The following is a 23,835-nucleotide window of genomic DNA, read 5'->3' as shown; positions in this document are numbered from 1 at the left end:
AGGACATGCAGATCCTACCTGTGCCTGATTTGCACACACACTGGTTAGGGTTTATTTCTCCATCTGGTATTACAGTGACCCCTTTGCCTCCAGGCATTAGAAGCAACTTGCCTTGGGCTTATTCCAAACGTGTATGGGAGGGTATCACTCATGAAAAGCCTGAATTGCTTAACTAAAAGCCCAGGCCAAAATCCCCTTTGTGGAGATTCTGCCAGGTTTGGTGGATCTGGAGGAGGTCACACTTAGAAGAGGTTAAGATCATTGTTTCTGTGATTGTAAAATAACCAGAGTCATGTAGTTTACCAAAGACCAAACTCAGGTGAGGATTAGGGAGTGTTAGACCATGGTTTCCTCAAGACATTTATTCTGAAGACACATATGATGTAGGGAACCTTCTGGTGATTTTTTTAAAACCCTCACCATCCCCTCTGATATGTTGGTACAGACTGTAACATTTAATTAAGTGAATGAGGAATGTTGGGAGAATCAAACTTAAAAAAACCCCAACAACAACAACGGTTTATAGAAATAGACAAAACAGTGCATAGACCCGTGGGGTGGGGAATGCAGAGCCAAAGCAGATCCAAAGAAAGGGAGTAGAAATGGATGGAGTCTGTGCAATCCTGGCCTAGCATTTTAAGTAATGAGGGTTTACTGGCCCAGGTGATTTTTTTCTGAAATAGGTTAAGGAGTGTTCAAACAAGTATATCCAGATCAGAGGGGTGGTAACCTATTGCTGGGCAATGCTCACCAGCCTCTGGGCAGACTGGGGGAGGACTGTGCTGTCAACAGAGCTGGGTTTGGGAGGAGACACGAGTCCACAGCCTGGCTCTCAGCACTGTCACAGCCTCACCCAGGCTGCTGTGTGTGTGCCTCCCTCTCAGAAGCTGGAGTGTGCACTTTGCCTTCCCTCGTGCCTGCAGGGACAGACTGCACATCAGCATTTTTATAACAAGCTCTCCTTTGAGGGAGGTAATGGCCAGACCCCGTCACTTCAGCTCTGGCCACGGGTGCATCCCAATTCTGTGTGGAAGCCTTGGTTCTGTCATTTTACTTGGGCAAATCACCATATTTAACTTGGAAAGGCCTGCTTATCCTCTCTTGCTCCACTTTCAGGCTCTGAGCAATGTGAATTATCAACAGGGGCATTTAAGGTTTCATTTTTCAAAAATGACACACATTTTTGTATGTACACACCTATAGCCAGGATGTAGAAACTCCTTAACTGTAGTCTGAATTTTCCATCGTCATTATGCTAAATAATTCACTTCTGCTGCCACTAGAGGTATAACATTCACTTGAACAAATACCAAAAGAAACATTTAGTTGGAAATCTTACCCATATTAATATTTCATTTTTCAAATAATGTTTTTGATCTTGGTTCTTTTAGAGGCCTCAGCCTACTTTGCCTATTCCTGTTGGGCAGCCTTTTTTTTATTGAACTACATCTGGCTACTCCTGAGATGAAATGCCACTTTGTGATTAAAGGGTACAGAATTGAGTGCTCATTTAAACTGCATAAAAAGCTAAATTATAGTATCAGTCATTGTATCAATCATCTGTGACTACCTCATGTGCAGCCTTGTACCAACACATTTGTAAGTCTCATTCCACATCAATTCTGGTGCAAATTTACATTTATTCTGAAATGCAAACATAACGAAATTTATTCTAAATGACTTAGCTTTTTTCCCCCCAATATAATAACCAGCTCTCAGATGTAATCTCCCTCTTGAAAGTCATGAAAATGTCAGTGGGGACAAGGGTAGCAATGAAGTTCCCAGATTTCCTTTGGCACTGGCAGGAGAATCACTGCATAACCTGGGTTTTCATGGCAGGCCTGCAGCACCTGCATGGTCTGAGTGCAGCCCAGGGGATGGCTCAGCTCAGGGGTGATGGCTTCTTATAAGGGGTCTAAACTACACCTGGCCACAACCTGGTAGGAACCTAATCTTTGTCTGTTTGAAGCGTGTGAAAGAAAGCATTTGTTTCAAAATGCTCTGCCATGCTCAGAGCCGGGCTCTGCTCGGCGGGCGCTGGGAGCCTCAGGGGGGTTTTTTGGGCATTGCCTGCTGTGCCACCACCAGCACAGCTCTCCTGCTGCCTTCCACGTGGCCCCTTTGCCTTCCCACTGCAGTTCCACGTGCTGCTTCCCACCTCCCCCTCAGCTGTGCCCGAGCAGCCCGGCCAGACACCAGCACCAGCTCGGGAAGGAGCGTGGGGACAGCGAGTGACACCAGCCAGAGCTGCAAACCTGTGCAGAGAGCAAGCCCCAGAACAGCCTGCCTGCCATGTTCTCCCCGCAGGCTGCACCCACCTCACCCCAGGGACAAGTGGAAGAAAGCAGGAACAGCACCAGGAATGCTGGAGGAAGAGATCTCTTGCACATGTTTTGTGAAGTTTAATTTGTTCCTTTGGGTAAAACGGCAGCGTTCAGAAGATGTCGGTGTGATGGTTAGACTGAAACGTGGACTTTAATTTAGAATCCCCTGCACTGCAGCATGGTGTACCCCCTGTTTATAGGCACTGTGCTACTTGTCACAGGAAAATTATTTTGGAAAGAAAATATAGAAACAAGACACTGGATGATCTCAGAAGTTTTCCTCTAAAATGAAATTTTGAGAAAACGATTGCTTGAAGCATTTCATTCCAGTAAAAGTGGGCATTTGCTAGGAAAGATGTTCCCAGCATAAGTGAAACACAGATCCTCATAAACTCCTGGCCTAGTGCAGTCTTTAGCCAATATAACACTAATAGCACAGTTCAGTATAGAGCACATACATATTGCAGTTGGTATCTTATTTTCAGTTTCTTTGTATTTTGTACTAATACTGATAAATTCACCGAAGTCTTACTGCACTCATAAGAAATATTTACTAAAAGAAATAATGAACAGTTGGTATACTTTGGATTATATTAGGATAAAAGTCAATAAAGTAATACCACTGAAATTATAGCAATGGGAGATAAAAATTAGATCCACAGAATTTAGTGAAAACAACAGCACTACTGTCTGACCTTATTTCTGCCCTCTACACAGTCATTAGCAAGACTATGCCATTTATTTTCAGCTTCCTCTCATTGCAGACCCAATTTTAGGCAGTAAATTCAATTGCAGAAGTATTTTCACTGAAGCAGTTGCATTTAGAATAAAGTTACCAACATACTTTCTCCCAAAATTCAAGAAAATGTGTGGCAACCTCGTATACTTTGTCTGCAATTTTGATAACTCTTCCCAGTGATACAGTTTAGAGTCAAGTTGACCTTTATGGGTTTCACAGCTAAGGCAACAGTTACATAAAAAGGATGAACGAGCAACAACGAAACAGGAAGGCTGGAATCTGTAATCTGAACACCAGAACTGCCTGCACTTACACTTTACTATTTCAGTGAGGGAGGCAGCACTGGAGAGTGGTAAAGCTCATAACTTTTGGTAAGGAAATTGAATGCTTTAATTTCTGCTTTTTATTCCCTCTGTATTGCCCTATGTCATTTAAGACCAGACTGCAAAGGTTACCTGATTTAGATTAAAGAGGCAGAAAGTGTACAATTAAAAAGAACAAAAAACAAACCAAATCTGTTACCAATAGTCAAAATTTTGCTGGGTGGTGAAGAAAAGGGGTATACAGCAGTCAAGGTGATTTTCAATGACAAAACTGCCTTTGGCTCCTAGAAATTAGACACTGATTTCTTCCTCAGTGAATGAGAATAAAACACTGACACCACATGAAACATGTTGGATGTGAATTGGTTTATACAACTGTTAACAGTTGGGACTAATATCTGTCACTAAACTAAAATATTGGCAACTGCACCAGTAACAGGAGAGCGTCTCTGTTGCTCAGTCTTGCTGGTTGGTTATGCTCCCTGCTTTAGTTTTTTGCTAAGATACAAAAGGCTTAATTTTCAAACAAATGAATAATTTAACTATCACAAGAGATGTATGACATGCCCACAACCATGGATGGTAGAAGTGTTTTCATTTGTTCTGATCCTATATCAAATCTGGGTTCATCTGGAGAGCTTCTTCCAGCATGGTGGTATTTGGTTTTTATGGGGCTTTCTTTCCTTTCTGTGCAGGAATCTGGGGCAGACATCTGGGATGGCTTAAGGAACTGGATAAAGTTTGGGTCTCTTTGGGGGAGCAGCAAAGAGTCCTTAGCCTTTGAGGAGAAAATAATAATTTCTTCACTGAGTTTGCAAAAATTGACTAGTTTGTCCTTCTCTCCCAAGATTCAGGAAGGAAGGGACTCTTTTGGAGAGGCAGCAGATTGGCCCCAATGCCACTCAAGCCAACACAGTTTTTGTTCAGCTGCTGCATTTGAGGCCTGCCTACTTCTGATTTTAACAGTTCTTAAAATATTTCTGCACTAACAATGTGGAATATTAGAACACATAAATCTGCCAGGCTTGCTGAAACAGTTTGCTTATAGTTTCATAAACCCTGACAGCAATAACAATAGTGTTTCCAGAGGGAGAACTGAGTTCTTCTGTATGTTTGTTGTGCTAGTTCTTGGTTCAGGATTTTTTTTCCACTATTGTCCATTAAAAATTGTTTAATGGCCTGTGTGACACAGTGACTGATGCTGAAATCCTCTGATGTCTTTTGGAAATGCAGTAGAAGCAATTTCCAGCCCATGTCACAGGAAATTTGCATGTTCCAATGAATAAAAATTAAGATGAAAGCAGGATGTGTGGGAAGACCTGGTAGTGACAGAATCATTCCCAGCTGCTTTCTTGGTTGCAGAGTAATCACAAAATGAGGTTTTTTACCAAGCTTGTTTAATCCTCATCACTGGATTTTGGAAGGACGTGGCCCCTGCCAGCTGCCTTGCTGAGTTATGTGTATGTTCTGTACCACTAGAAAACTCATGATTAGGCTCTGACCAGAAAACAAACCTCAGTGAGAAAGAACTGTCACCAAACCCCTAAAGTCCACTGTCTACAGAGTCCCATTTCTTAGATGAGCTGGCTTTGTTTTAATGGTGTCAAGGAAAAGCTCTGTTTGGAGGCAGAAGGCAGAGCATAGCCCTGGCCTCTGAAATCAGATCACACTCTTTTGCCTATCTACTGGGAAAGGAGCAGCTGAGGATAAAGCTTGCACACAGGCAGCTCTGTATAGTGTTTCAAGGAAAGCTTTGGAGGAGATAAGATTCTCATTTTGTACTTTGACAAAGAGCTGCGCTGACTGCAGGAGTCTCCATGTTACACCCACAGCCAGTGCAGCAGTTTTCCATGGTGCTGCTGCAGCACTGCCCCACCTCATTTTACTGCCCTCCCAGTTTGCCACATCACCAGCTCCAGGGAGCTGGGGATGCTGTGGGTGTGCCAGTCCCAGAGCCTGGAAGCAAAGGGTTAATGGGAGAGCTTTCTGAGTCTCTGCAAGCAATGGGAAGTTAAGAGTCCAGACAGCGTTTGCTGCTTTTGCTTGAAAATAGTAAACAAGTAAGAAAAATATTATGGTTGTATCTGGTATGCAGTAAGGCTTTAAATTTGAGTTTACTTAGCTTTCAAGTGTTCCACATATCCCATATTTGACCAGAGGTTTGCAAACGTGGCCCTGGGAGGGTTGCAGGGGTAATTGGCTGGCAGCCTAGGACTGTATTTAATTAGCAAGGAATGCACCGGCCCTAACTGCATTCTCTGCAGGAGCCACAGCCCACATGGCTACAGGTGCTGTCCTGCTTGCTCCTCAGGCCCAGGGACTGCTCTTCCTCAGGCAGGAGTGCTGCGTGTTCCAGCCTGTGCTGCATTTGGAAAATAATATGTTTGGATATCACTATCAGGACGCAAGTCTTTGTATTTTCTGTTTTTTGTTCTGCCATGATGGCAGGCAATATAATCAGATTTAGGGTCTTGCTGACCTCTTAGTACATGAATCCCTGGTTGCAATAACCTTGCTGGATTCACATTTTTTGATGCTTCTTTAATTAACTATTTTGGGGCAGCTGGGCCTGACTCTGACTAGCATCAGCTGCTGATCTTCCTGAGTTCATCTGGAGTTTCAAGTGATTGATACCTCAGAGAATTAAGCTCAAAATGCACCAGGCGAGACTGCCTAGAGCTAAAATACCCACAGTCAAAGCCCATTAACTGAAACGTCTGTGTTTCACTGAAAGTGTCTTTGGAAAGCTAAGGCTAATTTTTCCTTTGTTGCCACCATTCTGAAGTGTTCTGCCTTGGTACAGTAAGATGTAATATACTGTTCTGGTTTTTAAGCAGTCTGATGGCTAAATAGTTTAGTGCTAATTTCTGAATAATAATAAAAAAAAGTTAACTTATATTTTTATGGTGATTTTAGCTTTATCAGTTGATTGTTTTCCTGATACATGATTCAGGTAAGCTCCTGTTATGCATACCAAAGGGTAATTTATGGTTTCAATGCATTAAGTTATGTGTTTTGCATCATGGTGGCTCTTCCTCAGAACAGCAGGAACCTTGAAGAACTGTGCTTCTCCTCTTTGCTTGTTTTCCTTCCCATTTGTGTTTGTTTTTTCATAACTACTTTTCAAAGGTTTATTCCTTTATTTTGTATCTATCCATCCATTTTCCTGCATTTTATTTTCTGTGCTCTTTAACATGTGAGTACTGAGAAGACCTGAGCAAGTGGAGAAGGGAAGAGGCTTTGTGAGCACTTACCTGGAAATTCCAAGGCATTGTGCTGAGATACCAACCCTGAGGGGCACACTCGTCTCAGTGATTCCCTTCCCATAAAACCCATACCACCAGGGTGTTGAACAGCTCATGATCCCTCTGCCTTAGTGTAAGTGCAGCCATTTGCCTCTATTTTTAATTTTAACCTCCTCCTAAGCTGAGAACACAAGTGCTGTGGAAACCTTGATTCACCAGTAGCTCATCACAACTTTCCACTTTTTTTTAGGCTTTTGTGGTCTTCCCCCTTGAATTTTTAATTTCATTTCTTGTAAATATACACATACAAGGCCTGTTCACAGCATTGATTACCCACCCTGTCCTTTTCCCTTCCTCCTTGTCTGCTGCTTTCTTCTCTCCTCTGCTTTTCTGCAGGATGGCAAAAAAAAAATGTGTGTGTTGGGAGGAAAGGGGAGATTGCACAGGGGTGGCAGGAGGATGAGGGACAAGCTGCCTGTCCCTGGCTCGGTGGTGATGCTGTGTGTGTTGTGCAAGGCTGCAGAAATGTTGGGGTGACGAATGAGCTTGTTGTGACATGGGAAAGAGCTGGCACAAACTTCCAGTTCAGTTGGATTTTCTTTGTGAACACAATGGGTTTAGCGAATAGGGAATAATTGAAGTTTGAAAATGCGTGAGAATTGGTATTATTACAGCCTTTTTTAAAATAAAAGGGTGAGCATAATCATAATTGGAAATTTTTGTCCTTTATATGAATGTTGAATATAAAATCTTTTATTGAAGATAGTATTTTTTAAAAATTAAACTGAGGGATTGCAGGGTGGAGTTTCTTGTTTTTCTGTTTGTTTTTTCTTGCTGTTTGAGGCAAATAGTTACTTTCACTTGGTTATGGAGACCAGTTGTTTGGTTGTCTTTTCTTTTCTTTTTTTTTTTTTTTTTTTTTTTTTTCTGTAGAAAGTACTGAATTATTATTGGGGGCTGACAAGTATTTCGATGAATAATGGAGGCAGCCACATTTTCTACCCTTTAAATATGAGATAAATACTACAATTAAATGCCCAAACATAGGATTGAAATTTTCCTTGGTTATACCTGAGCTAATGCAATATTCTCTCTCTGCACAATTATAAGTGTGGTTGCTCTAGGGAAAAGGAGGAGGGTTGGATTGCAAAGCTCTGTCAGAAGCATCTCGAGTCTGCTGGAAGATAGAGTCGGGCAGGAGAACGCAGAGAATGTTTGCTGCTCCTTCGCGATGTGCAACACCCGGGCTCCCTGCACGAACAGCAGGAACTGCCACGCTGTTTCCAGGAGCAGCCAGCAGCGCTCAGGGAGGGAGGAAAAGGCCACACACCGAATCATCCTGACTTCCAGCTCTGGTAAGGGTTTGAAAGCACAAAAGTTTCACCAAAGCTACAAGGTTTATTTGCTGTTGATCACACTGTCCCAAATGAATTTCTTTAATGCCTTTTAAAATCCATTTTCAGTCTCCACAACCTCCTGAGGCACTGACTGCCACAATGCAATTATGGATGGTAGGAAAGAGTACTTCCTTTTGGGTGTGTCTGTTTTAAACCTGCTGCTAAATGCCTTTGTTGGATGCCCCCTCAGCTTTTGTGCTGCAAGGGAAAGTGAACAATTACTCTGCATTTACCTTCTCCATTCGGTTTTACAGATTGCCATAATTTCCCTCTGCAGTCATGGCTTTTTTCCGACCTGAAGAGCTTTTGTCTATTTAATTTCTTCTTGCAGTGAAACTAATGTATCTCAAAAAAGATAAATGTGAGCTTTTTATTACTCCCCTCTTTTTTTCTGCGTTGAGACAAAAGTGTCAAGGAAACCCTATATAGGAATGCCATGGTTAAAAGTTTCTTTGGTGCTTCTTTGTGCCGAAGTAATTAGCTTTTGGCTCTTGGAAATTACCAAAAGCTTCTGAAAGGAAGAGAAAATGTTGTTGTTCTTGTAATCCTCTCCAGTCTAAGATTGTGTTCATATACAAAACTAGGTAAGAGAATGCAGTAAATAAACAGAAGTGTCTGGGTTTGAAGTTCTCCTTTGTTGCCAACAAACCTTCCAATATAATACACAAAAATTGAGTGAGTGCAAGGAAGTGACAAAACTGGGACCTGAGAGTTCAGGAAGTTCAGTAATTCAGTCTGTACTGAGCAAGGTCGGCAGCACTAACAGGACAGAGCATCTCCAGAGAGACTGTGGCTGTTTCATTCTACTTAGTTCAGAATAAGCACAGTATCTTCTATTATGGCTAAATCTGAAGGGACAGAGGAGTAAAAGGGAGCACATTTTTATTTTAAGTTTCTGTGTTCCTATCTGGCACAAATACTTCATCTGAGAGGGAAAAATGCAAATGTCTCCAGCACAACCATCTGCAGGGAGCACCTTGCTGTCCTTTCAGCCTGGCAAAGTCACAAAACTCTTCCACCTTGTGCCCTTTTTTTCTACCTTTTTTTGCATTTGAGCTGACTCTTCAAGACTCTGTACACCTACTTCTTGCTTCCTGCTGTGTCTCAGTTCTTTGGATTTCCCATCTGCTGTGTGCTGCTGGCAGTGCTGCTGCCCTGCACTGTCTTCTCCTGCCATCTCCTCTTTCCATGTTCCTATACTGAGAGCTGCTCTCAAAAGATGTGGTTGTGTCCCTGCCTAAGGTCTTCCTCGAAATTTCTTTCTTACAAACAAGATATCAGATATCTCAGGAGAGGAGCTTTCACTTCCTCTTCTTCACTGGCTATCTAAAAATACATACATATATATATATATATATATATATATAGAATAATTACAATATCTTTGTTTTATTTTCCCATGCACTTGCTTTTTGCTGAGTTTCCTGCTAAGCCTCCAGTGCTGCTTGGGCTTTCCCCTCCTGCCCTGCCTCACTGTATTCTTACCACCCACTCATTAGATCATGGCTGAAATTAGCTGGTGAAAACTACAGGGCAGGGCTGATGCCTCGCCTCGGTAGCAAGGGCTTGATATGATTTTAAATTTATTTTTTTTTAATAGTGAAAACAACAAAATTAGCACTTCTGCAACTGGGGAAACCAAGGTAGGAAGGCCAGGTACACATGGAAAATGCTGGTGAACGTCTGTAACAGGACCAATGAGAGCTCATGTGGCACCAAAGCCTTGTATTCCAAGTAGATAATTGTCTGCTTTTGTAACTCTCTTTAGTGATAAATAGTCTTAAGGATTAAATATGGAATTCCTTTGGGGGAAAAATATTTTGTGAAAATTGTTTCTATTAGAATGCAATGATTTTATGGCACAGTGTTTTCTGTATCATTTTTGCTTGTTTTGGGGGAACTAAATAATGATAAACATACTCATGTCAGGAAGTGTTTGGTTTCAGTAAGATGATGATGATATCTTAAGGATATGTTGGAAATGTTAATATTCATCCCTAAAAGATAATATGTCCTGTTTGGGACCAGTAAGTTAATTTAGGTGCCCTCAGCACGGAGTTAACATCCCATGGAGTGGTGTCCCATAAATATTTTGGAGACTGTCCCCAGTTTTTTTATTTAAGACACAAGGTGCCATGCCATTGAGGGACAGTGGTTGTTCCCAGTGCTGTGAAATGATGGTGAGGGGTGAAAGGTGACTTGCTGAGCTGAAATCAGAGGGCTGATGCTTCCAGCAGGTCTGGTCTGCTTTGGATCAGGCACAAGCAGCATGTGGAGTGCAGTCAGATTAGCTAAACTTTCTATGTGGGAGATACTTTGAACTCTGTAAGGGAGAATTTCTGTTGCAGGCAAGCCATGTATATAATCAAAAATCATAACTGTGTCCAGAAATGAAACAGCCAAGTGTGGCTTTTGCCTTATGATAAATCCTGTCAGTTCAGAGCAGGTTCCCAGCCCATGAGTATTCTTTGCCTTAAAATAAATGCTGGTAGGTAATAGATGAAACAGTGTGAACTTCTCACTTGGTGGCACAAATCCGTGTAGTGCAGCCTGGGAAAACAACTCTCCTAACCAGTCCCTGTTGGCTCCAGTCTATTTAAACATATGTGTGTTTTCAGGTTTCAATTTTGGTAAAGTTGTACTGCTTTTATGACTCTTCCTCACAGGAACCCAGGGAGAATGATGTAGTTTTCCTCAGAAGTGGCAATTTTTTAGTCTGTCTTTATATTTTACATTGCAGAATGTAATAAAATCCAAATCCTGCCACTTGTGCATTAATTTAATTCATATTGCTGCTTTCTACATTGGTAATACTCTGGATTTTTTTTCTTTCTGTTTCTTTTTTTTTTTTTTTAATGCCTTTCATCCAAAGATCCCAAGCTGATTTGGCCTGATTCCCAGGTACAGCTTAGCAACACTTAGCCTAAGACCAGTAAAAGGAAGTAACGGGGAATTTCACGCCGTTCTTGGCTGGCTGTCAATTCAAAAGCACCTGCAGTCAGAGCATCCCCAGCCCGTGAGCCCCTGCTTCCCATGGCTGTGACTGCCTGATGCGAGGTTCCTGTCTTGGCCACAAATCCCTCTCCCTTTCTCTTACGCCTCAGAACAAACTCTGTTGTCTCCCAGTGTTTCAGCAAGAGATGATAAATCTTTCCTAGGGGAGAACTTGGCAGGACATATGGGAGCTTGGGGCTGGGGCCATTAATCTGATGTTATTTGCTGTTGGATCACAAACATGCATTAGGCTGAAGCACACACTTTGGGTTTTGTATCTCCCTGCATAGGTATGAGCACAATTTAAATTTTGTTTTCTTATCTTCTGAGGCTTAGAGTAATGCAATTCTCCAGTTTGCTAAACAGGAGAAGGTTTCAGTTTCTTTTTCAGCAGCCAGGATATTTTTCAAACTTTTATTCTGAATGTTGTTTCTTCTTTGGAGAAACTCTTGGACTTTGAAACCTGTTCTCATATGGAAAGCTTTGCCTATCTGGAAATCTGTTCTGGCTTGCTTTGCTGTTCGAAGTGCTGCTTCGTGGGTTCATTTTATGTCTCCTCGGAGACATTTTGTCAGAATTTTGCTTATCTACCAGTATTGCAAAACGATCCCCCATCTTAAGCAACCAATCGCTTCCTCATCCTCTTCTCATTGGTCTTTAAAGCAAAATGGAAATTAAACTGTGTCTGCTGTTATGCAGGCTGTGGATCTGGCTTTCACCTTTGGACTCTGGGCAGTATTAGCTGTGCTTGCATAAAAACTTTGCAGGAAGAAGAAACCTTGCTGAACTGTGCACAGCAAAGGGTTAACAAGTCTGAGGGAGAAGGGGAGAAAATCGGGATGGCTGGACTCTGCCCCTTTGCTAAGTGGCTACTTTTTCTGAAGTACATGGAAGACAGATGAACAACCTCAGAGTTGCCCTGAATTATCTTCCTGAGCATACAGCTCTCTCTTCTAGTAGTTAAATATGACAGTTATAGTGCAGTATTTATGCACAGTCAATAAATCAGCAGAAAACGTGCTGCAGTCAGGGCATGTATCCATAGCTTGTTCTTTATATTTTAGCTGAAAATGGAATTCCTGTATTTGCTGAACCTGTAAAAAGAAATTCAGGTGCACATCTCCACCAGAGACTTACACAAAGTGTGATGGCTCACAGTAGCCAGGATTTGCTCCCCAGCTTCCATTACTGTCCTTCCATCTGCAAATCCACATTCCTGAAAAGCAGTGAAAAGGCAAATTTTGGATCAGGGTCCCAAACTCTTGAGTGGAATAATTGCAAAAAGGACATGGAGCAAGTGAAAATGGCAGAAATCTTTAAGGACGAGTTATAATTTTGTGGAAGCTTGCAGTGTAGTTATAGAAAAGAAAAACGGTCCTGCTGAGTAATGTCCTGGAAAATACTGGTTTGGGGGTTTTGTTTGTGTTTGTTGGCTTGGTTTGTTTTTTTTTTTTTGTTTTGTTTTTTTCTGTTTTGTTTTTCCAGAAGGGGCTGTGTGACACACTGGCAGAAGCAGCCTGGCCTTTTCTAGTGTCTGGCTTAAGAGTAGCTAACTGCTGATGGGGGAGAATATTTTGCCCTGATACAGCACACAATATCACAGGACTTGAATTTGCTCAGCTTTTGCCATCTTGAATACAACTGTGAAGGAGCTATTATTTAGAACAATTTCTTACCTTCCAAACCCGCATCCAGCTGCACACAAATTCTTTAAGTTAACAGGGGATTTCACCTTTCTGAAAGGGACAGCACAGATCTATGGTTGCCTAAGAGCTAAACCCTTCGGAATTCTCACTGTGGTACTGAAAAATGCACCTTCTATGGTGCCAAGCAAGTCCCTTAGCTCCGGTGACAGCTTCTTTTTTTGTGTGATAGAGATCATACCTCCCATCTCACTGCATGGATTAATCCATAATTTTGTAGTGATTTAGCAGTGACCATTTCTGCTCTGCCTGGAGATGTTTTAAATTAAGAAGGAAAATCATCAGGGCAGCTGTATTACATGACCAAGATATGGAGCCACAGCAGCAGAGGGAGGTTTGAAGAGTTTAGCTGTTGATCCAGATTCTAAGTAGATAATTTCTGACTAATGTATCCAGTGTGCCCCAAATTCAGGTGGCTAATCTGTGCCAAAGCTGAGCACCTTCACTGTCTAAAGCAGCATGGTTTCTGTCTCCCAGGTGTATTACTTGTTAAGGATACCAAGCAGCTAGGTGAGAAAAAAGTAAGATGAAGCAATATAAAAGTGTTAAGAAACAAACTGTTAGTGCTAAAATCCTGTTAGAGACAACAGCTTAGATGTTAAGCTGTGTTAGAACAAGAAAGAGGAAAAATAATACTTTATCAGCACAACAGGAAAAAATACCACTGATCTGTTTGGTTCAAAAACTGACTAGAAATACCAATGCAGAATTCTGTTCCTTTTAACTATGGGATAGAATACCTACATAGAAATTATTTCAAAATATTTAATTATAGAAGAGCTTTACCTGCTGTACCTGTTGTGATTAATTTCCCCATAAAGACAATTTCTTTAACTATTGCTGCTGCAGAAATATAGTAGATGAGTGTATTTTCAATTAAAAGCCAAGAAAAGTTTAAACTTTATGGAGATGATGAATGTCCACTGCCATAGCTGCCAGGTACTCAGCTCTGCAAAAACAAATAGTATGGAGGAGGAGTAAAAGCCACTCTAGCTGTATTAATGCATGTTCACAAACATGGTGTCTGTAGAAAAAGAATAAAAAGTGTCTCATTAAACTAAATAAATATCTTGCATTGTCCCTAGAAGATTGCTAGACTTTAGCTCTTGTGGTGTCCAGCTGGAGCAGGATCCAAAAAACAAGATCCTCAAGAGAGGAAGAGTATGTGAACCTGGCCTGCTGCTGCCCTTGGAAAGGTCAACCTGTGAAATAGGAAACAAGAGTTTCATCTTGACCTTTAAATACTATGTTTGGATGGGAAAGAAGTAGCTTTTAGGTATCTGGTGGTCTGGAATGATAAAAAACCATGGTGAGGATATGAATTTGTAATTGTTTAGCATTTCATACAACCAGACAAGGAGGCTGCAGGACACGGGGCATTGGGTGCCAGCTGGAATTGGCTGGGTCAGCTGGAGGCAGAAGGAGTCTCTGACCTCATCTGGTTGACATGAGAGCAATGCATAGGTGGCCTCATCGAGTTCCCATGCCAGGACCTGGCAGTGTTAGGTGGCTTCTTCCATTCAGGCCTTTGCAAATCCATTCCTATCCAGGAGTTATCTTTCCAGGCTAACATGCAGCAGTTCAAAAATACAGTATCTGCATTTTTATTTTATCTCTAGAGATTCAAACCCCATTTGTTTCAGTCTGGCTCCATTCATGTGCACTAATGACATGCATAAAAATATTTATCTGTTTATCCCTCCTGGCCTTTCTGCTATAATTGTTAAAATTCAGAAACCGCAGATATGCATGCACAACTTATGGAGGGCCTGGATAATGGAATGGAGTCTCAAAATTTGACAGGATTCTTTTTCAAAATGAGTTGCTTCTCAACTCTTTAACTTACCTACTTTTGGTTCAATAGAATTAATTAATGAGATGTTATTTAAAAAATATCTGCAGAGTTTTTTTGTTAAAGACAAACTTCTTTCTAAAGCAAATATAGAGACATAGCAGGTCCTGTGTGCAGATGTTGGGCTTTTTCTGTTGACAAAAGGGATGAGTACATGCCTGAATCAAATGAGTTTACATCTCTTGATTATTCTGATCAAAATGGGCAATGGTCCCTTTACCAACATTTGTATTTTGTACTGCTTTGTAATGGGGCATTAGAATTCACCTGTGATGTTGTGCAACAACAGTACTGTCCAAGGGCTTCACAAAAATGGAGTGAGAACTGAAACAGATTCTGCCTGCTGTTGAAATGAATGACAAAAAAAATGTGGAAACAATATTTGAATTTAAAAGCACTGGAAAATATTATCAGTTTCTTTATTACTTTAAAGTTAAGATACAAGCTGGCAGTGCTTCTTCTGTGTGTTTTGGATTTACTCCTAGAAGAAAACAAGTATTTATGAGTGGACATAGTGCTAAATACTTCCTCAGCCTCCTTCCCCTTATCTGGTTGCTGTTGGTGGTGGCTGCCAGGTCCCTTGGAGCAGGACACCTTGAAGAGGAGGCTCAGGGAGGACTTTATTTCTCTCCAAAATTACCTGAAAGGAGGTTTTGCCAGGTGCAAGTTGGGGTCTTCTACTACGCAATAAGTAGCAGGAAAAGGGGACATGGCCTTGAGCTGTATGGGGAAGTTTAGATTGGACATTAGGAGGAATTTCTTCACAGAAAGGGTGATTAGACATTGGAATGGGCTGCTCAGGGAGGTGGTGGTCACCGTTCCTGGAGGTTTTAAAGGAAAACTGAATGTGGCACTCTGTGCTGTGCTCTGGTTGACATGGGGGTCTTGGGCCATTGGTTGGACTCGATGATCACACAGAGACTTTCCAGGCCAATTGAGTCTCTGATACCTCCTTTCAGATAATACTTTTTAAAAAATATTTTTCTGAGTGGTAGGAAAGATTTCAGGGTTTATGTATTTTCATCTTTGCCACAATTAATTTGATGCCATCCTGCCTCGATCCAGGCACACTGCGGTGCCCCGTCAGCGTGTGATGGCCAGATCAGGCACTGCCTGCGGGAGATGGCTGTTACCTGACCTGGGAAAGGCTCGCCTGTGGGGGCCGGGGATTTAGTGCTCAAGTGAAACCTCTGGAAACAGGAACGAGGGCGATTATATCACCGGGTGAGCTGCCGAGAGGCTTCGCTCGGTTCCCCGGGACCAGCACGCAGCTCCTGCATACTCCCCAGCCATCGAGGGCTGAGCTGAGGCGGTGGCGGGGAGGTGCGAGGCAGCGGCGCGGTGACCCAGCCGCGGGTACCGGGAGGCACCGAGCTCACACGGCGGCACCGGGACCGCGACCGGCCGTGAGGGGCCGGGCGGAGCGGCCCCTGGAGCGCGGGGCGGGGGACCCCGCAGAGGGGCGGGGCGGGCGCGCTGTGTGTGTGACAGGTGCGGCGCGCGCGCGCCCGCCGTCACCCCGCTCCCCCCCCTTCCCTCCCCCCAGCGCACGCCGCCATGAATATGCAAATGCAGGTATAATTGCCAGCCAATGGCGTGCGCGCTGGTCACATGGTGCTGGTGGAGGCTCAGGGAAGAGAAGTTGAGTCCGGGCGAGCTCGGGCACCGCCGCCAGAGCCGAGCGAGCCGCGGGCGAGCGCCGCGCCTCCTCCGCAGGGAGCCCGCCGGCCGGGGCTCTGCCTGGACCATGCCGATCCTCCTCTTCCTCATAGACACGTCCGCCTCCATGAACCAGCGGGCGTACCTGGGCACCAGCTACCTGGACATCGCCAAGGGCGCCGTGGAGATCTTCATGAAGGTGAGTGCGCGGCGCCGGGGGAGCCGCCGCCCCCCTCGCCCCCTTCGCCCCCGCTCACGCCGCTTCTCTCCGTTCTCTCCGCAGCTGCGGGCCCGGGACCCGGCCAGCCGCGGCGACAGGTACATGCTGGTTACGTTCGACGAGCCGCCCTACTGCATTAAGGTAATGACCCCCCCGGCCGCCTCGGCCCCGCGGCGGGGCCGCCCTTGGCGCGGCGCGGCCCCGTCCGGCCCGGCGGCGGCAGCAGCAGCCTGTGAAGATGGCGGACATTTTGCTTTTGTATGGAGGAGAGAGGCTGAGGGCGCTGCTGAGATGGAGGAGGGGGGGAGGAGACGGGCGGGCCGTGATTCACCGCCCCGGCGCACCGAGGGGCGGCCGCGCTCCGCCCCCCGCGGGGCGGTGGCTCCGGCGGGGCCGTCGCCGCGCCCGGGCCCGCGCGGCCCTGCGACCCCGGGACACGCGGGCACGGGGGGCGGGCAGGGCCGGGCCCGCCGGGCCGGGCAGGGCGAGTCACCCCTCACGGCAGCCGGGGCCCGGCCCTGGCGCGGCTGTGGGTGTGGGACAGCACCCGCGGCTGTTTCCGCCTCTGCGATTGACGAAGCCGCTGTGTTGGGGTTGTGTGTCCGCCTGTGCCGCCCGCCCCGTTCAGCCTGCTGAGCACGGCAGCCTGCGCCAGTGGAAGGTGCTCGCAGCTGCCGCTCCGTGCAGGCTCGTGGTGTGCTGGATGTGGAGCCATCGAATCGTCGAGGTTGGAAGACACCTTTAAGATCACCGAGTCTAGCCGTCAACCCAGTACTGCTACTGTAATTCGTAAACCACTAAATCACATCACCCAGTGCCAGCCTCTTAAACACCGACAGGGACTCTAACACCTCCCTAAACAGCCTGCCCTCTTGAATCATAAAAATTTTCTTCGTGATATCTGATCTGAATTTCCTCTGTCCCAGTTTAAGGCCATTTTCTCTGGTCCCTCACTGCAGGCACAGCAGAAGACACCCTTCCCTATCTCACTGCAGCCTCCTGTAAAGGAGTTGTAGGGAATGAGGTTTGCCCTAAGCCTCGAGAGCAAACAAGTCTGCCTCGCTGGCTCCTCTTGTCCCTGTTTTCTCATTCCTCAAGTCTGAGGCAAGTACAGCCATGCCATTCTCATCACATCGTCTGCACCACGAGGTTTAGGCAGAAGTAAAAAAAAAATCATGGTGCTGCCTCCCTTATGCTGTAGGCTGCAGCTTGCTGATGGAAACATCCTGACTGAAAACATTTAGGTAAAGTGTGTCACAGAAAGCATTACTATGGGAGTTTTAGAATCCTCCTGAATAGTCCCGGATTATGACTATATTTGCTCATAGTAATACACTACTTATGATAACTGTTAAGCTGTAGACCCATGCTATGAAGGCCAAATAAATTAATGTATGAATACATTGTTGGTCATCCTAGAGAAGAAAGGAATATATTGTCTAGATCTCCCAGCTAGAACTTCTTGAGATGTTTAAGAAGTAAGTAGACTCACTGGTGCTGTGAGCTTATTCACATTGATAATGAGGAAATGTAGCTATCATGAGCTATGAATTTTGGCTCCTTTCATCAGTAATAAATTTACATGGCTTTCTGAAGTGACAAGTCACAGAGTAAGTATTTATTATTTGGTATTGCTCCTTTCATTTCCTCAGAAGAAGGTGTGGTAGTAATTTCTGTGAATTGAAACCATCCTTGGCTTACAGAAAGTTACTGTCAAAAAACTTACATACGCCTAGGAGAGGTTTTTTTTTAGACAAGATGCACACACCATTTGCCCCATCTGTGATGGTGGCTGGATGCAAACCCTACATCTTCGTTACGCCAGTGTTAACTGGATTTCTTGTGTCCTAGATTTCTTCTAGTTTTGTGTCAAATATTTCACAAGTGTATCTTATGTTTGAGAAATGAACTTGCTCCCTGCAGTGACAGCAGGCATACTGGTGATTTTATAAAAAAATCACTTTGCTGCTGGAGGTCTGTGTGGTAATGCCACAGGTTATTACTATGGCTATACTCAGATTTGCTGAGGAAGATCCTTGGGGTTAAGAAGCATCTGTGTGCATTCTGATGTGCTAATGAGCATCTGACTGTTAACAGTTTTAGTAAATAGTAATTGAAATAAATGGGGCTGTGATACCCATCATAGCATTCAGTCATATTTAATGTACATTAAATAGCCAAGGGAAAAGAAAAGTATTGTGGTTCTTGTAACTTGCTAGTTTTTCTTCTTAGAAATTTATATTTCTGCCTTTAGCACACTGGTTTTTAAATAGGACCTCAAACAATCTTAAAATATTTTTTCAAAAATTAGTAACTTTTCTAAGAACAGGCTGCAGATTCAATAAATATGTGATTACAGTAATTATGATCACAAGTGCAGCTCAGCTATTGCGTAAAGACTCCATGGGATAATGAGTGTTGTTGGGCTGTCATCATGTCTGTTCCTTGAGCAGAGAAAGCCTCACAGCAGTGAGCAGATGACTCCCTGTTTGAAGACTTGTTCATAAAGACCTGCACTGGTATTTATGATGTTCCCTCTGTTGTGTTTTTTAACAACCACAGTTGTGCCAGGAAATCTTCCTGGTCTAGGTCAGATTCTCTGTCTTACAGAACATGCTTGTAAAATATATAAAATCTGGTTTTTTTGCTAATGCTGCTGCAGTTAAATACTTTGCCTTGATTTAGAGAATGTGAAAACAAACCTGGCAAGTGAATGCATTTTGCAGGCTTGCTTTCCAAGTGTGTGCAGCAATGGCTGTTTTACCCTCTTGTTTTCTTTATGATTTATACTAATTAAATTACATAGGCTCTCAGATAGTTTACCAGAGAAGCACTTGAGGGAAATAATCTGGTGGTGGAGTTGAGACCACCTAGGACGCAGAGGAATTACATGAACTTGAGTTTTGGAGCAGGGGTAGCTGAGATACATGTTTTGGATTGGTTTGTTTCAGAATTTGTTTGCCTGTAGCATTAAATTATTTCAAACCAACAGCACTGGTTCACTTTTGATGGACAAGAATATATCAAGAAAGTATGTATGTATGTATTGTATTGAGCTAAGTGGAAGAATCATGCTATTGCACAAATGATTTGCCAAAATCTGTGAAAGTAAAGTGGTGTTTTTGAAACTGTCTTTAGTATATATGGTTTGAAATTATTTACAGGACCTGTTGATGCTGTTTGACTGCTAATATTTCTCTATGCCATTTTTAAAACATGAAATAATTTAGTCCCTCATTTTGCAGTGGGGCTCAGCAAAGAGCTGTGATGACAAGTGTCTAAAGAGGAGTCAGGTGCTGTCCTGGGAAGGTGGGGATGGCAGGAATATCAGCCCCACTCTGGCAGCAGATGCCTCTGGAGCCTTATCAGCTGTTTGGCTTCTCTTTGCTATATAATGTATAGGTGGTGATTTGGGACAGCAATTATGATGCAAACATTTATAACTCTTACTTTGTTTCTAAAATACTCTACAGTAAGAGACAAATATTAAATATATTAAAAACATCTTATGAGATGTATTAACCTTGTAATTGTTGACTGATATGATCCTGTATAGGTCAGTGGAAAAATACCTGTAAATTTCATTGGATGTTGGCTCAAACTCTCATTTTATGAACTAAGGGAAAATTAGTATGTTATTTCATGAAGTAAGAGTTTTCAACCTAATGTTTTTAGTGCATTTTTTAGATTAAAATTATGATAGGGTGCTATCAAGTGAGAATGTGCTAGTTGGTGGCATGTTAACATGGAAGTGAGCTAGTCTGTTCTGGTATTTGGGTATCTGATTTTGGGTATTTGGCATGCATGGGAAGGTAATAAGATGTACAGTAAAGCACCTTTGTAAAAGGTGTCTATTACTATTAAAACACTAGTGCTTAAATTTAGGTATGGAAGGAGTTTATTTCCAGTGTGTATCCAGTTGGGCAAGAAAAAAATGGGTTCAGGAACAGCCTTGCTGCCTGGCAGGGTGTTTGACGTTCCTGACCTTCTGGCTAAGAGAAATGCATTGTCCTATTGAGGGAATACAGTTCCTGATGTGTCCTTGTTTTGAGGACTTCCTGTCCATGGATTGCTTGAGCCCAGATCTTGCTCCATCTCAGCCCTATTGTGGCCTGGTGCTGCAGCACCTCCGAGCCTTGTGTGCCAGCCCCACCCTTCTCATCCCTTCCTGCACAACGTGGCTGATCCGGAATGCCTGGGCAGGAGGGTGGGAACAGGCCAGGCGTGTTACTGACAGTGCTGCACAGCACTTCCCCAGCTCCCACAGGGGCCTGTCATGAGCTCTTGCTGTGCCCTCATGGTCTTCTGTGGCTTTTTTCATATATTTATCCAGTTGATTATTTTTTTTAATCACATAAATTTCAGCATCCTCTATCAAATAATCTGTTTCTCTGTAAGTAAGCACATGCTGTGGTGCAAGTGGGCAGAATCTTGTTTATTTCTTTGGGAAGTAATGGTGCTAGAGTAAAAGTATGGAGAAAAGAGAACAGTCTTCTCACCTACCCTTTTCCCTGCAAGCTTTTCTTATTTTCCAGTGATGATGTTTCAGCAAGATCTTTCTAGATTTGTCTGAAAATGGAGCTTATGCCAAAATCTTAGCCAAAAGAGTTTTTGAAAATGGAAGCAAGGCTTAACTCTTCATTTATTTTTTCCATTCTCGATTTTTGTGAAACCTCACATCCTGCAGTTTGTGGCTTGCTTGTGGATTTGGGCTGCAAATGGCGAGTTCAGGCCCAGACCAAAAACACAATGGTGGCCTTATGTGAAGTTATTGATTAACTGGATTGCCCTGTTCCCTTGTGACTGATATCTGGCTGCTGGCAGTGATACGGCCTTTCCTCAGGGCTCGAGGAATATTATTTATTATCTGGTCACAGAAATATGACTTCTGTTTTATGTTCATGTGAGATTCTACTGTCTGACCTTCATAAATGATCTGGTCATAAGTCAGAGGACTGAGAGAACATAAGTTATATTCTGAAATACATATTTTCCTCCTTCTGTTGTGTTATACTGAATTCAAGAGTCAGCTGTGACTGCACTGCAGAACTGGGCTCCATGAATTTGAGTGCAGAAATATGTACATAGCTGTCTAAGAAGTAGCTCAAATTTCTTTATACAGTGTGTGTGAAACACTGCACTGTTTGAGATCTGCAAACTGGGACTGATGGATAGGATGCCTTCCAGTTCCTCTGCTGTTCCCTGCTAGCCTGAACATATGTTTCAGTGCTAAAGAGCTCCCTTGTGGAAGCAGCTCTTCATGATGGACTTTGAGCAACCTCTTTTTTTTCCCCTGAAATTCTGGAGTTGGATTGGGATATCTTAGAGGCTGGATCAGGAATTTGTAGAGGCTTTTTTAAGCGTCTGTCAAAGAGTACTTAATGTATGTAAATAACCTGCTTGTTTATGATACTGAAATAGTGCTTCAAAACTGGGAGTTCGTAAGGTCACACTTGAGGAGAATAACTTTGCTGTCTTTTATTTCAGTGGCACAGAAGCTTCTGACAGAAGCGTTTTTAAATTTTGCTTTCATGGAGATCCTTTGCTGGTGCAGAATGGAACTGATTACCACTCACTCTGCACAGGGCAGGGGCAAATGAATAGGCTGTGCTGCTGAAAGAGATGTGAGACCTGTTTGTCTGTTTCTGGAAGAAATTAGATCAGAGCTCCTGACTGAGCTTCAGGGAGAAAGAGAAACCCAACCGTGAAACCTGTTGGGTTTGTGGCAAAGATCTGCAGGAATGCTGCCTGAGGTGGTAGGAAATGCATTAGTGTGTTTTTTCATTTTTGTGAAGGAAGAAAATCTGAGGAATACCTTGTAAACTTAACTGTAGCAGATCCATAGAATAAGTCTAAGTTGATTAAGTTTTTACAGGAACCTTGAGACACTGAAAATCATTAGGTTTTATATGTAAAAGGTCTGACTTTCGGCAGGCACGAGTACTTGGTGGTCTGGCCTGTGCTGTGGAAGGGGTGGTGTGAGCAGCTGGGAATACACTTGGAGGTTTACAAGCTGGCAGTGGGGTGTGCAGGCAGAATTTTTGGTGCAAGGCAGATAGCAGCTGCAGGGCCAAGAGGGAAGCTGCTATCCTAGAGGTGCAAAAGGGAAAGAGAGCTGAGGTCCGTGGGAGAGGCCTATCTTTCTCTGCAGATATGCTGTTAATGAGCTACACACTTAGTGGACCCACTAGCCAGGCCTTGTTGGAAAGGGGGAAAAGAGGTGCTGAATGTAGTACTGAGGGACTGGATGGAGTGTAAGCAGCACACAGTGTCTGTTCTTGATAACTAATTCAGGAAACTATATTCTGTACTTGTTCAGTGGAGAGAGATAACCAGTCCTGTTCTACCACTGTACACTTTTTGGGTCAGTTACAGCAGTATTTTTATTTCTGAGCACTAACATCTTCCATTGCCTGGGAAGTACTCCACACACCTCTCCTCCATGTCTTCCACTGTGCATGTTTGAGGCTTTGTTGTGAAATTTGTGTGTTTTCAGAAGGCTGTCTTAGAGCAGAAATGACTGGCAGGTTAAAGCCAACAATTGCTTTTCCTCTATTAAACACAATGACTTAAGGAAGAGAAACAGAAGTCAGTTGTTTAAGGAACACTCATGCAAATAGGATTGTCTATTTTTTTTGAGGGCAAAACAAAATCAACTTAATAGTGTTTGGGAAAAACCACCAAACAGTTTTTACATGCTTCTTTCAGTTTAACTGCTTTATCACTTAAATCTGACTGAAGAATGTGCTTTTAAAAGTTTCTTTTTTTAAATTAGGCATCTATTCTGAAATTGGATATGTAAGACCATAGGCAGAAGGTTCTTGTTGGTGCAGGTGGTAGGTCTCAGAATCTGAAAACATCTAAAAATGTATTTTACTAAAATCCTACGAATCATCAGTTGGCATCCCTGCAGCAAGCAAGGAAGTATTGTAGCCCCTTTCTGCTTATAAAGGTACTAAATTGATTCCTATAGAGAGTGTCCTTTAAAAAGCACATTCCCATTCCTGAGAAACGTCATACTGGTTAGTGTAAAATGTGTTAAAATGCTTTTAAACATGCATAAGCATGCTGCTTTACTTCTTTGTGTCCTGGTTGTGAGTTGTAAGCAACCTCTTCCAGGAACTGGTGTAATGAGGACAGAACATTATAATGAGGAATTTTGTGAAAAGTAATGTACCTTTTGCTTTAAAAAAAAAACAGTAGTAATCAGGGTGATTAATTCCTCTAAAAGGTATAGTTTTGTGCCTTTTGAAATTGGGGTATTTTGTAAAAAACAAATTAATGCAAGAACTTAAAGGTGATGGTTAAATTTTTGAAAGGAATTGATTTAAATGGAAGGACAGTTCAGAAATTAACTTCTTGATAGATATGAGGGTCTG

The 23,835-nt window shown here is 43.1% G+C and overlaps 1 protein-coding gene and 1 long non-coding RNA gene across 4 annotated transcripts in view; both read left to right on the top strand.

The window, feature by feature from the left end:
* Positions 1-6,083: 6,083 nt before the first annotated feature.
* On the top strand, positions 6,084-7,875 carry LOC146763271 (uncharacterized). Its single transcript, XR_014952389.1, has 3 exons — positions 6,084-6,195; positions 6,303-6,339; positions 7,742-7,875. It is a non-coding gene; the product is annotated as an uncharacterized LOC146763271 (long non-coding RNA).
* An 8,161-nt stretch (positions 7,876-16,036) lies between these two features.
* Positions 16,037-23,835, top strand: part of LOC110480499 (integrator complex subunit 6-like) — a 39,456-nt gene continuing 31,657 nt past the window's right edge. For 2 of the 3 annotated variants that reach the window (XR_014952387.1, XM_021548485.4), the window contains exons 1-2: positions 16,154-16,435; positions 16,520-16,597. Coding sequence is in view for 2 of the 3 variants with exons in the window: in XM_021548485.4 (XP_021404160.2) it covers positions 16,169-16,435; positions 16,520-16,597 (345 nt within the window). In the remaining variant the exon portion in view is untranslated. Of the gene's footprint in view, positions 16,436-16,519; positions 16,598-23,835 lie in introns of all 3 variants that reach the window. The other variant, XM_021548484.4, reaches the window with a different exon arrangement.

The sequence above is a fragment of the Lonchura striata genome, chromosome 4A (genome assembly GCF_050655825.1).
Source record: "Lonchura striata isolate lonStrDom1 chromosome 4A, ASM5065582v1, whole genome shotgun sequence".
NCBI lineage: Eukaryota > Metazoa > Chordata > Aves > Passeriformes > Estrildidae > Lonchura > Lonchura striata.
This window is presented reverse-complemented; position numbering and strand designations above follow the sequence as displayed.